Here is a 13,636-nt window from a genome sequence, read left to right as displayed (position 1 = left end):
TAATGGCATTAGAGCTGCCCTCAAACTCCCCAAAACCGAACACATATCAGTTGCCCGCAGGAAGGTACACTGGCTCCCTATCCAGGAAAGAATTATCTTCAAGACCCTAAGCATTACCCATAGAGGTATATCCAATCAGCCCCACCTTACCTGTCTCAAAGATTTTCCAAACTGCAATCAACCAGACCTGTCAGAACCTCCTATGCACAAACGCTAGTTCAACCTACCTTCAAATGTGCCAAGGCAGGTGGCTCAAACCTCCCTGTCATTGCAGCCAAGCAATGGAACTCCCTCTCAGATCAGAAGGCTCATACTGGGCTTACCGTAAGGGCCTCAAAACCTGGCCCTTCAACTAACTCAAGGGTCTTCGGCCTCCTACCTTCTCTGGACCCTTGCAGCATTATCTATGCACTGTTTATACTTTATATGTCTTTATCCAACAATGTAACCAATGCACCAATATAACCTGTAACTGCCTTCTGGCCTAACTGGCATCATCTAACCTGTTTTTCACAGCGCTATACACATGCAAAAATAAATAAATAAATCACTGTCCGCCAAATGTATTTGTGTGCATGTGGACTCAGTTGGGCATTTAAAATATATGATGGTTACAGCCCAAGCAGCATGGCTGTAATGCTTGCGATTGGATGCCTAGTAAGCACATCTGTGCTGGTTCCAGCACACACACTTAGCACGTCATTCCCATTATGAACACTTATCAAATTATCTCCTGCTCACTTACTAGAGCATTGTTAGTTTATATTATGCATAGGTGGTACATAGAAGCAGATTTCCGATTTCCAGTACACCCTCTATGCTCATCATTTCAGGTTTATATCATGGCCACTTTGCAGGTCATTTCCAGTTTCCATAAAATGGTACTTGATACTTTGTTTCCATGATATGGAAGGGTCGTCTTCTTGCCTAAAGTGTACTCCCTCAGCAGACTTTAATCGTCTGTTGCCAGTGCTGGAAAGAAGGGGCTAATTCTTCCCATGGTCCCCTATGGCCTTGACAGACAGCGAGGCTGCAACCAGTTGTGAACAGACCAATGTATGCAGTAAATATGCTCTCACCAGCCGTGTCTGCTATTGGAATGCATGCAGACCGGGACTTGCAGAACATCCAGCTCCAGGCAGCCGACAAGCAGACAGCGCTGTGTGGGCTCTTTAACAATACTTGCTTCTGGGAACTTCTTTATGGCAACTTGTTCCATCACCAGGACAATGGCTTGGTGTGTACTGGTCTTAGTGGTGATTAGTGACTGGATGAATGCTGATATCAGTTCGGTACAGGAACATCTACTAAAGAAGACAAATAATATGGGAAAGATCCCTTGTTTATTGCATCACGGACGACCGAGAGGTTTGCTCAACCATACATGGCTAAACAAACACTCAATGAACACAGGTCTTATCAGTTAAATTATACACAATGTTGCAGGCTGGTCAGCAGATCTTTTACACGTAGGCACACGTAAGCAGAACTTGGTTTACAATAGTTTACAACCAGCTCAGGATTAACAGAACAATCATCAGTCTACTTCTCAGTTTGCTTGGCCTCGTCAGGAAGGACCCTCCATGAATTAGTTACTTTACAGAAATACAGCTGTGTTGAAGAGGCCCAGACCTTGTCGCTGTCCCCCCAAGCCACAAACATTACATCACCTGACTCTTCACATAAAATGGATGCCAACACAGTTCAGATGCTAGGTAAATGTAAATGGCATCAAACTACATCGCAATATCTAAAAGCTATTCACATTTATTTTGTATTTCTCCCTTCAGTTCCAGTGTAATGCTAGATGTGGCTTGGTGTTGCACTGGTGCAATGTCAGGATTTGCACACCACTAAGGCAGCACACATCTGGTCATTGCACCTCCACTGCTAATTGTACCCTCGCACAGTGACCCAATATGTCTGGTCTTATCCCTGGTATCATCTTTTCCCCATCTTTAGCACTAGCACTAGCACATGTGTGGGCTGTGCACCAGTCCTGATTCTTGTGCAAATGCTTTCATTGCTCTATTTGCTAAGACCAGCATGCATCTCTCCCTTGCACTGCTATAGAAGCCATGTTTAATGTGATGTCACAGATATTGGGAAGCATACATCACTTATCACACTCACGGGTTATAACTGATATGGCACATCACATGCATTAAATGAGTCATGGCATCACATACATGTCAGTTGACCTATGTCATCACATGCATCATATACCGTTCCAAATCCCACGTCACGAAACCTGCATCACACACTTTATGATAAATGTAGCATGCATCCCGTCACACATTGCACATCACATTTGTCTTATAAATCATGTAACATCAAATGGGTAACAATATACATCATGTCACATATGCCATGCCAAATGCACTACTTTGCATGCTTCTCATTTGTCAAGTCACATACATCGCATACAGAGAATCAGTCACATCACATGCATTGCAGGTTTCTGGTCACATCTGTCATGTCAAATGCATTATGCCACATACATTGCATCAATGTTGCATATCATGGAATCAAGTCCCATCACATGGAAATGTATGTGTCATGTCACATGCACCACTTCATGTACATCATGTCAGAACCCACATTTCATATGTTAAATAGGTGATGTCACCTACTTCATGTCACATAATATCTCTCATGTTCCATATGTCATGGACACGACATACATCACATATGTCATATGGCATGGGTGATATTATTTCCATAAATCGCCCTGTTTCACAGCCTCAGTAACCACAGTTCCAGTACACTGCAAAATATCAAAGCATCCTAAAATATCAACTTTCTCTGCCACGACCATGCTGCTTAAAATGGAAAGTCACAATAGATCCCCCTATGTTATGTTATGTTATTTTGCATTTATATAGCACCTTATGTACCATTGGTATGATCTCAAGGCGCTGGTAGGTTGAACACCCTCGGGAACAAGTCAGTAGAGAGAGAGAGAGAGAGAGAGAGTCATAAGGTGCGTGTGTACACCGGATACGTGTGCAGCAGGTGTGGCACTCGTATGATAGCTTCTTCTTAACGGTAGGTGTGGTGGTTGGGAGATCAGGAGTATGTGTTTGTTCTGGCAGGGTGATACCAGACTGATTCTGGCTGCGTTAGGTCTGCGGAGAACGCCTAGGCTGGCGGGTGTGCAACCATCTGTGTTTATTAGGATGTTGGGGAGTATGTGGCAGGTGTTGGTATGAGAACAGCTATACCGAATGTGTCATAGTATCGCTGTGTTCTAGTTGAGTGGTAGTGTATAGAAAGAGAGTAAGCGTGGTGATGTGATATTGTGGTCCATGCACTCCAATCATTCCATGCACTCCATTAGTTCCATGTGCTCCAACCGTTCCATGCGCTCCAACCGTTCCATGCGCTCCAACCGTTCCATGCGTTCCAACCGTTCCATGCGCTCCAACCGTTTCATGCGCTCCAACCGTTTCATGCGCTCCAACCATTCTTGCTCAATGTCCATTCCATGCCCTCTATCTGTTCCATGCATTCCATCCGTTGCATGTACTCCCTCAGTTCTATGCACTCATCTGTTCAATCAGTTCCATGCATTCCTTCTGATCCATGCACTTCGTCCGAATCATGCATTCCATCCATTCCACCCACTTCGTCCTTTTCACACAGTTCATCCTTTCCGCACACTTCATCCTTTCCGCACACCTCATCCTTTCCGCACACCTCATCCTTTCCGCACACCTCATCCTTTCCGCACACTGCATCCTTTTTTCCACACACTGCATCCTTTTTTCCGCACACGTCATCCGCTCCACATACGTCGTCCGCTCCACATACGTCGTCCGCTCCACACACGCCGTCCGCTCCACACACGCCGTCCGCTCCACACACGCCGTCCGCTCCACACACGCCGTCCGCTCCACACACGCCGTCCGCTCCACACACGTCGTCCGCTCCACACACGTCGTCCGCTCCACACACGTCGTCCGCTCCACACACTCCGTCCTTTCCGCCCACTTCATCCTTTCCGCCCACTTCATCCTTTCCGCCCACTTCATCCTTTCCGCCCACTTCATCCTTTCCGCCCACTTCATCCTTTCCGCCCACTTCTTCCGCTGCGCCCACTTCAGCCGTTCCGCACACTTCATCCGCTCTGCACATTTGATCCTTTCCACACACTTCATCCCTTCCACGCACTACATCCTTTCCAGACACGTCTTCCTTTCCAGACACGTCTTCCTTTCCAGACACGTCTTCCTTTCCAGACACGTCTTCCTTTCCAGACACGTCTTCCTTTCCAGACACGTCTTCCTTTCCAGACACGTCCTCCTTTCCAGACACGTCCTCCTTTCCACACACGTCCTCCTTTCCACACACGTCCTCCTTTCCACACACGTCATCTGCTCCACACACGTCATCTGCTCCACACACGTCATCCGTTCCACCCACTTCATCCGTTCCACCCACTTCATCCGTTCCACCCACTTCAGCCGTCCCATGCACTCCATCCATCCCATGCACTCTGTCCATGTCATGCACTTGATTCATCTATTCCATTCATCCTTTCATTCCATGCACTTTGTCATTTCATGCTATCTATCCATTCCATGCAATCTATTCCGTGCACTCCATCCGTATCATGTACTCCTCCTTTCCATCCTCTCATTCACTTTATTCCACTCATCCACTTCGTTCCTCTCGTCCATTTCATTTATTTCATCCATTTACTTAATTTCATCCCCTTCACTGCTTTCATCCACTTCACTCGTTCTATTCAGTTTATCCGTTTTAATTTACATTAGAGGTTATTAGTTTTCGATTTCTCGATAGGATCATGCTGCTGGATTGTTATTTATGATGAAGCAGCTTTGGTCTAAGGTCATTGATTGCTGTTATCGAGTTTGAGTTAAGAGTAGATTTTAGGGGAAGAGCCATGTTTTCAGTAATTTGCTGAAAGACCTGAGGTCCTCGGTGAGTCGGATGTGGGGTGGAAGAGCGTTCCACAGATTGGGGGCCAGGGCTGAGAATGATGATCCATCTAACCTAACTGAGTTGGTTTTTGGTATGACTAGGAGGCCGGCAGAGCTTGATTTTCGAGTGTGTGGAGGATGGTAGGGTTTTAGTTTGTCTTGAAGATATTGAGGTCCGGTTTTATGCATTGCTCTTGCTCGGTGAGGGATGCATAAGCTTTTGAAGGTCACCCTTTGGGCAACTGGAAGCCAGTGCAGAGTTTTGAGGGCTGGGGAGATGTGATCTCTTGGGTCAAGTGCTAGTAGCAGTTTGCAGCAGCGTTTTGTGCTCTTTGTAGTTTAGTCAGTTGGTACGCGTGGACTCTGGAGGGGGTTAGCATAGTCCACTCTTCCCATAACAATTGATTGGACCGCAGAGAGTCTGTTGGGAAAGGAGAGGTATGGAAAAGTGCACCTAAGAGTTTTAAGGTAGGACTTGGAGAAGTTGTTGACTGGGAGCGAGAGGGTTAGTTCTGAGTCTAGGGTGCATCCAAGGTTTTTGACTGAATTTGTGAGTGTTAGGGAATTGCCCATGGCAGATGGCCAGGGTCTCAGGTGCGGAAGAAGTTCAGTGTTGCCACATACCATGATTTCAGTTTTGGAGGGGTTTAGCAAGAAGTGGTTTGTGGTCATCTAGTGATCTATGTCGAGGAGGCAGGAAGTGAGGTCGGGTTGGCAATTTGGTTTTGAATTCAGGATTTTTAGGATTAGTTGTGTGTCATTGGCATAGTTGTAGCACAGGATATTGTGCGAGCAGATTATTCGTGGGAGGGTGGACATATAGAGGTTAAACAGGAGGGCTGATAGGCATGCCTCTTGTGGAACTCCAGTGTTGACTGGTCGGGCGTGGGAAGCATAGGTGGAGAGTAGGGTTATTTGGTTCCTATTGTCGAGCAAGGATGCTATCCATTTGAGAGCATTTCCACAGATTGCCAGGGAGTGGAGGCGGTCAAGGAGGATTGAGTGACACATAGAACATAGTGTAAAGCTGTGTGATGAGAATAGGGACCCATCACACCGAGGGAAGGCTTTCCAAATCCTCAGGGCAAAATGGGTAATGACGATCCCAAACTAGCGCAGCTTTGCTAATGGCTCCCAAATAGTCACAGTAACACATGAGAACACTTGGTAGAACCCGTTGTATATCACTTTGATGAACTTCCCATTTTGATGAATTTTAAATGGTGGCTTTTGACCCATTTTTAGACAATTCTGTGGTGGTGATTCCCAGTAGTTCCACCCCACCCCCCTTCATTTTAAAGTTCATCTTCCCCATAAATGTAATGGCATCTATTGAATACAGGCAACTGATGCATTTTGTGGGTGACATTCAATAGTTTAGAGATTGACCTACAAATGCACTTTACAGCACTCGCACTACATATACTTTTGTATCAGAGTCCCAGCAGTGAGTATGCTCTTAGTAGCAGTATGTCGCTGCCATGTTCATGTCTCGCACTGTTTCATTCCATGCCTCTTAGCAGCAAACGAAAACGTACGTACATTGATGAAAACTGGTTGAAAATAAGAAAATAACCTACTTGCATTCTGCAGATTAACTAACGAAACACACCTCAAAATAAGTGTGTTCACATTTAGAAATGGGCAAGTGCCCAGAGATCTGGCTGGTGTGAGAAAAATGACGGCAAGGATGTAGCTCGTTTATCTACTGTCATATATAGTCTGATCTAGTCGAGTAGTTCAGGTTAAGGAATGAGTGCTCCCGCCCACCGCCACCCCCAGGTTCGGGTGATCAAAAGATTCCAAGTCACAGGGACCACCCCTTTTTTAGTTCTGGGTTATAATTGCTAGTCCTTGGAACAAATTGGGTATAGTTACCGGATGACTTGTTAAAATAATTCAGGACTGGAGCAGTAATGGCCGACTGACTTGGAGTCATCTGGTCCCCTTCTCCACTCCCAAAAGAGTGGGGATGGTGGGGAAGAGGCTCAGATTAAAACTCTTTTCAAGACTGTTAATCTGAGCTTCTTCTCCACCATAATGCTGCTCTGCACTCGTCTTCAGGCTTTCAGTCACCCACTGTGTTGATTTTGTACTAAACCATTGAACGTTCAGTTCAAAGATATCGTTGATTTGTATTGATTTTAGCATTGCAGGAACGAGTTAAAGTCTTACTGTGTTTGCAATTCCATTGCAGTCCAGAAGCAGACAGTGACAAAATCCAGCTTTCCTGCTACAGCCAGCTTGGAGCATACAGCCCCTGACCTCTGTGAAGTGCCAGCTATTCAACAAAAGGACACGAGCTGTGTGGAGAGAGATGCACCGAGGGACATAGTCCTCAAACAGAAGGTAGGCCAAGCCGGAGCATAGGATCACACTTGCAAACATTGAATCCAGCCCTCTGCATGTTTTGTAGTGGTTTGGAGCACTTATCATTGCTTTGTTTCAACTGAATGCAGTTTGCACTGGTTCACTGGTGTGGTGTACATTCCTTCTCACATTGCACATTGGTGCTTGGATGCTGCTTTCTGAGTCATATAATACAGTACATAGTGGTTGCAGTATTGGTCAAAGGTGAGGACAGAATGCACACAGGGGAGACGCAAAGGGTATGTTGTACTATATATTTTTCTTTTGATTCTGTTTCAGGACATCATTCTGTCACACACAACCAATGTGAACTGTTTTGCAACTCCAGCCCCACTGTACATCTTCAAGCCTGATAAATATTGTACTACTAGTGCACTGTACACGGTTTGCTGCATCAGTACAATTAAATTGCTTGTTTTTTTTTGTGAGATGATCATTATAAGTTAGAAGCAATTGTCTCGTACTTGCTTTTTGTGGCATCTTTCAGATCACTGATATGTGAAAGTTAATCTCCATTTTTCCACCGTTCATTAAGGATCGTTCCTAATACCTAGCAGCAACTGAAGTAAACATAAGCTACTGTTACATGTGTACCTGTCATGGTGATACTGTTTCGTTGTTGTTTCCATTGTGTAAACGACAACAACACTGCCTCACTGGTTTCAGTGCATAAGAGAAGACCACGTGTATTTATTTGTTTTACATAATTTCTGTGTAATTTTCTACTCAGATGTATCACTGTGACAAATTCCTCCTCTGGCCAGAAGTAGTACTGAGGTGGTGTGGACAGAATATTCTATGCACTATGATCAGAGGTGTGGGACAACTTGGCCCAGGGTTGTTTTAGTCAGAAAGATAAACAGAATCACATTCATAGTTTACATTCACCGCCTTCGGAAGCATGAGCCGAGAGCAGGCTATACTCTCAATCAACAATACAGTAAGCACTAAGCTCTTTAAAAACATTTGTCATTGAAAGCACACAGGAAATACAGGCAGGATATATATAGTTCTGAACATATTACATAACTGGTAATTATATTGCACAGGAAGAAATAGGCAAAACTAGTTTAAAAAGGGACAACAAACAAGTATTACAAAATATCTTTTGTTATTTATTTATTAGCATTTATATAGCGCACATCAGCCCGGAGGCATCGTGGCAAATAAAGTAGGCAATGATGACCTAACTGGACTCTGCAGTCAAAAGGTAGGACCAGACGATAAGGTTTCCAATGAAGCCTAGGAATGTCAACTAACGCCATATTCATTACCTGTACCTTGGTTATGGTTCCACAGTCAACCCCCTGTTTTGGGGATTCTGTCAATGGGTTCAAAATGCAGTTTAAGGGTGTAGAGCTGGCTTGACTTAGTTTGGATCATGAAGCTGTGTATTCAGTTCAAGGCTCCATGGCCTTCATGTGCGTTTCATCTCAATTGTAGGATTAGAAGGCTCAGTCTGGTGTCTTGAGTGTTGGCACGATGGCTTGAAAGTCTTCAATCGTGGCTTATACAATTTCAAATTGGGAAGCTGACACTAGGTTTAATGGCTGCTTTATTTCATTAGGGCATCCAGCCAAGGGTGTCCCAGTAAAGGGTGAACACCAGCCATTGACCAGCCTCTTTGCCTCTTCATCTATGAGCCTTTGCTTTTGCCTTTGTCCCCGTTGCACCTGTGAGTACCCCAAGCGTCCTAATTACTGTACTGTTTCTCCACACTGTGCTACTTGCCTTAATGGATTCACTCCTGCTCCTTTTGCTGATCCTCCTATTCACTTCTCCCTGTTGTTTCTCCAATCATGCTACAACTTCCCCCTTTCATATCCCTACTCGAAACTCCCACTACACCATCTCTCTTCCACCTCCTTCCAACAAAGCCGAAAAGCTAACCATACCTCCTCTAACACCTAAATACCTTGCCTCTCTTCCTCTGAGAATCAACTTCTCTACTCTTCCTTACTTCATCAACTGAACATTGCACTCTGGAATGCTCAGTCTGTATGCAACACAACTTCTTTTATCACGGACTACTTTCAATCCAGCTCTCCTCCCCTAGTCCGTCTTTGTATCACTGAACCCTGGATTTCTTCATCTGACACTGCCACTCTGGCAGCCCTAAACAACTCCAAACTATCCTTCATTCACGCTCCTCAAGTGACTGGCAGAGATGAAGGTGTCGGACACCTACGCTTTTCCCACTTCAGTGCCTCACAAATCTCCAATGCCACGTCCTCTCCTACCTCTTTTGAATTCACAATCTTTACTATTGGTCTGCCTCACTTAGTTCAAATCATCTCCATCTGTCGCCCTCCTGCTCCTACTGGACCATTCTTTGATGATCTTGGGCCATTCCTTGATTCTCTTTCTACTAAACATCACCTCAGTCTCTTGGGTGACATTTACCCTCCGAAACCAGCCACTTCTCAGAAATCGGAACTTCAGTCTTTTCTTAGTGCCCATACTCTCCACTCTATCCATAACCTACCTACCCACAAAGGGGGTAACTCGTTGGATCTCTTATTCATCTCCACCTCTCTCTCAGCCACTAATACTACTGTCACACCATCCATATCTGATCACTCAATTGTTTCCACCAACATCTCCTTTCCACCCTCTGACCTTTCCTTACCACTTGCTTCACCTGTTACTAAATGGAAATGTTAACCTTTGCCATCCCCCTTTCTCTCCGACCTACAGTTCTCACTCCTTCACACCGGATGCCTCTTCAACCAACACTGCCTTCTCCAACTTCCAATCAGTACTATATGACTCATTCTCCTCTTACTTCCCACTGCTTACTTTCACCCCTAAATCTCATCATCCTCTACCATGTGTCACCACATTCATACGCTCTCTCCGCACAGACATGCCTCAGCTTATGTGCAAATGGAGGAGTACACACTTGCATGAGGACCTGCAACTATACCTCTCTGCCCTGAACACTCTCAAGTCCATTATTGATGGAGTGAAACGGGAATTCTATGTAACCCTCATTGATTCTCACTCCAACCATCCTCACCGGCTACAGTGCACACTAAACTCACTCCTCCTAAGTCTATGACTGTCAACTCCACTCCCACAGCTAATGACCCAGCTGAATACTTAGCTGCATACATTTCCAAAATGAGAGACTCTCTCTGGACCTTCCTCACACTCCCTCCTCCTGCATTTTACACTCTGCCTACTCTACCATCATCCTCTGCCTCCATCTCACACTAATACTGATGAAGTGCTATCTCTTTGATGAAGTCAAACCCCTCTTGTGTCCCATCAGACCCTCTTGCTCTTCAGCTAGTTACGACTATTGCCCCTTTAGTGGCCTCTCACCTGGCTGAACTCTTCAACCTGTCCTTCGACTCTGCTTGCTTTCCCTCTGTTTTCAAAACAGCCACAGTCATCCCTCTCCTAAAAAAGCAAGTAGTTGACCTGAACCTACCAGTTAACTTTCACCCTCTGTCTCTCCTTCCGCACTACTCTAATGTGCTCGAAAGGATTGTGTTCAACAGTCTTAACAATTTCTTAGACATCCACAACCTTTGAGACCCCCTACAATCAGGTTTTCGCTCTTTTCACTCGACGGAAACTGATCTCATGAGTTTCCAACTTCATCGCCTCTGCTAAGCACTCCAACTTATCCTCTATCCTCATTCTTCTTAACATGTCTGCTGCCTTTGACACTGTTGATCATTCTGATCTCCTTGGGATTCGCGATCGAGTCCTTGCCTGCTTTGAATCTTACCTTGCACCTTGCCATTTCTGTCTCCTGGAGCAACAACACCTCTCAGCTAATGGTTGGTGTTCCACAAGAATCTGTTTTGGGTCTGCTCCTTTTTACACTCTACACCTCTGCTCTTGGGGCACTAATCTCCTCCTTAGGGTTCTCGTACCAACTCTTTGTGGATGACACCCAACTCATCTTCTCTTTTCATTGAACTCTTCTCCCGATCTAGCTCTCTATCAACATTTCCAACTGTCTCTCTGCCATTAAATATTGAATGGCTTTGCACTCTCTGATGTTAAACTGTACCAAAACAGAGATGCTCTTCTTCCCTGCCAAAAGCTCTCATCTCTTCCTCTGCTTATCCAGTTCCCACCTGACACTGTTCCCTACTCTTCATCTAGAATCGCAGCGTCATCTATGACCCTTTTCACACCTACACTACTTTCAAAACTGGAACAGCAGCTTGCCACAAACTCCTAAATACTAGTAAAATCAGGCACCTCCTTCCTTTCAACACTGCCAACCATCTCTTTACCACTCTTGACTTCTTTAAACTGGACTACTGGGCCAGCATCCTCTTTGGTCTCCCCAACTATGCTTTCTGTCCTCTCGACAAGATCTTAACTTTGCTCTCAGGACTCTCTTTGAACTCCCTCACTTCACACCTACTTCCTTGTACCATCACCATGCTGGGTGGCTGGCGATGCAAACCAGGGCCAGATATACATTTCTTCTCCTGGTTCACATATCTATTCACAGAATGGCACCACCGTATCTATCCTCAATTATCCAACCCTACAAGCCTCCTCGCAATCCTGCTGTACCTCCTCGACTACCCTTGTGGCTCCTCGCCCTCCCCGTGATTCCTCTTGCTTCCTCTCTTTCTCTATTCTTGCTCCCCTTGCATGGAATTCTCTTCCACTGGACATCCTAGAAACAGTCCACATGGATTTGTTCAAAACCAAACTAACAGCCTACCTCCTCACCTCCTGTGTTACCCTCTTAAAAAACCTCTCATCTGCCTGCTATGTAACATTTTCCCTTGCCTCTAACCTGCCTCTGTCCCTCACTTTCTCTACCTCCACTCTAGCACTTCACCCATCATGGTCACATCCCGAGCATAGAGGCTATACAGCCTACCTGTACTTAAAAATGTTCACTGTCGTTAATCTATGTATTTCGGTGTATGTATTGTGCCCAGTGACTGTCCCATTTACTCCCCACTACAACCTGGTAAGAATGTCCCTCAAACTCACCCCTTTGTTAGAAGCTCACTGTTTCCCGTCAAATGTGATTTCTTATCTATTGTACGTTCTTTTGTTATCAAAAAAAGCATTGTTCCTACTGTATATGAAGAAATAAATGTAGCTTGCTGAGCAACAGCAGTTGCCGGAGATAAAGCCTTTGGACTCGGGTGCGCTGAGGGCCTCCACCCGAGAACCACAACAAGCTGAAGCTCTCGTCTGCAACTTCTCCCTCATCCTGAAGTTAACTGAGGCATCCGTAGTCACACCGTCCCCTGCTGTGTACCTAGGTGTTCTGGAATATTGTTCCTCAGCTGCAGAGAATCTCCCAAGCTGTCGAGCATGTGTCCCTTATGTTTCCTGAGGACATTCAGGGAAGGGTCTCTCTCCCTCCTCATAATTGTTTATTTGTAGCAGACAGTTGACCAAACAGGTAACCAACATATTGGGGCTCTCCCGCTGTAAATAATCCTATCACAGAATTGGTGGCTTTCAAATCTCCTGCTAGGGGAGTGTCCCCCTTTTCAGCTAGTCCCAGAGTGCCTTGTGGCAGTATCCAAGCAGGTGTATGGTATCTTTTCTGTGCCAAAGCTCCCATTGTGCCTTAGTTCCAACCATGTCGTAACTTACTAAAAATAAATGTTTTGTCATGTTAATTTCTATTGATAAAGCCCTGAAGACCCACAGGCATTAAATCACCAAGCAGCAAAGAATAATGGGTGCATGGTAATTAGGCTGCAGAACAGAGCTAGGAGAAGAAATGTTTCTGAAACTGGTAGGCTTTTTATTGCTTCTTAAAATATTCAACATTCAATTAAAGTCTAAGAGATATTGGAACCCGTTCCAAACTGTGGTATCCTGAACCAGTTTACCAGGTTTTTAGTTTAAAATGGTGGGGCTTCTAAAAGATCAGAATTGGCCAACAGCTGATGCCAACTTGAGAGGTGCAAAGCAACTGTTATTTTCAGATGCATGTGATTCAACAATAAGATTTGTGAAGGTAGCCATTTTAAAAATAATGTTCAATTTTACTGGCTGCCAATGCAACTTATATCAAGTAGGTGTAACATGGGTGAATTAAGGGGAGTTGATAACTGTGCATGCCACTTGGTTGTGAAGTGGAATTGAAGTGGAGCGATTTGGCATTTAGTGCAACTCAATAGAAGTGACGTGCAGTAGTCCAATTTGGACCCTGTGGTGGCTGTAGCGCTACATCCCAGTTATTGCTCCGATAGAAATGGGTGAAATTTCCTGAACAAAGTAATGCAGCAGTGTCAAAGAGCATGCCCCGTGTGATTGTTTCTATCAGAAGAGGTAAGTGAAGATTATCTGTAGTAAAATGAAGCAATGCATTA

General features: G+C 44.9%; 1 protein-coding gene across 2 annotated transcripts in view; it reads left to right on the top strand.

The window, feature by feature from the left end:
• LIMCH1 (LIM and calponin homology domains 1) overlaps nt 1-13,636 on the top strand; it is a 1,245,196-nt gene that overhangs the window by 1,000,114 nt on the left and 231,446 nt on the right. For both annotated transcript variants that reach the window (XM_069631748.1, XM_069631749.1), the window contains one exon: nt 7,144-7,295. In XM_069631748.1, coding sequence (XP_069487849.1) covers nt 7,144-7,295 — 152 coding nt within the window. The remainder of the gene's footprint in view (nt 1-7,143; nt 7,296-13,636) is intronic.

Source organism: Ambystoma mexicanum, chromosome 6q, assembly GCF_040938575.1.
Source record: "Ambystoma mexicanum isolate Mex_15411 chromosome 6q, UKY_AmexF1_1, whole genome shotgun sequence".
NCBI lineage: Eukaryota > Metazoa > Chordata > Amphibia > Caudata > Ambystomatidae > Ambystoma > Ambystoma mexicanum.
Note: the sequence above shows the minus strand (reverse complement) of the source record. Positions and strands in the feature narration are given on the sequence as shown.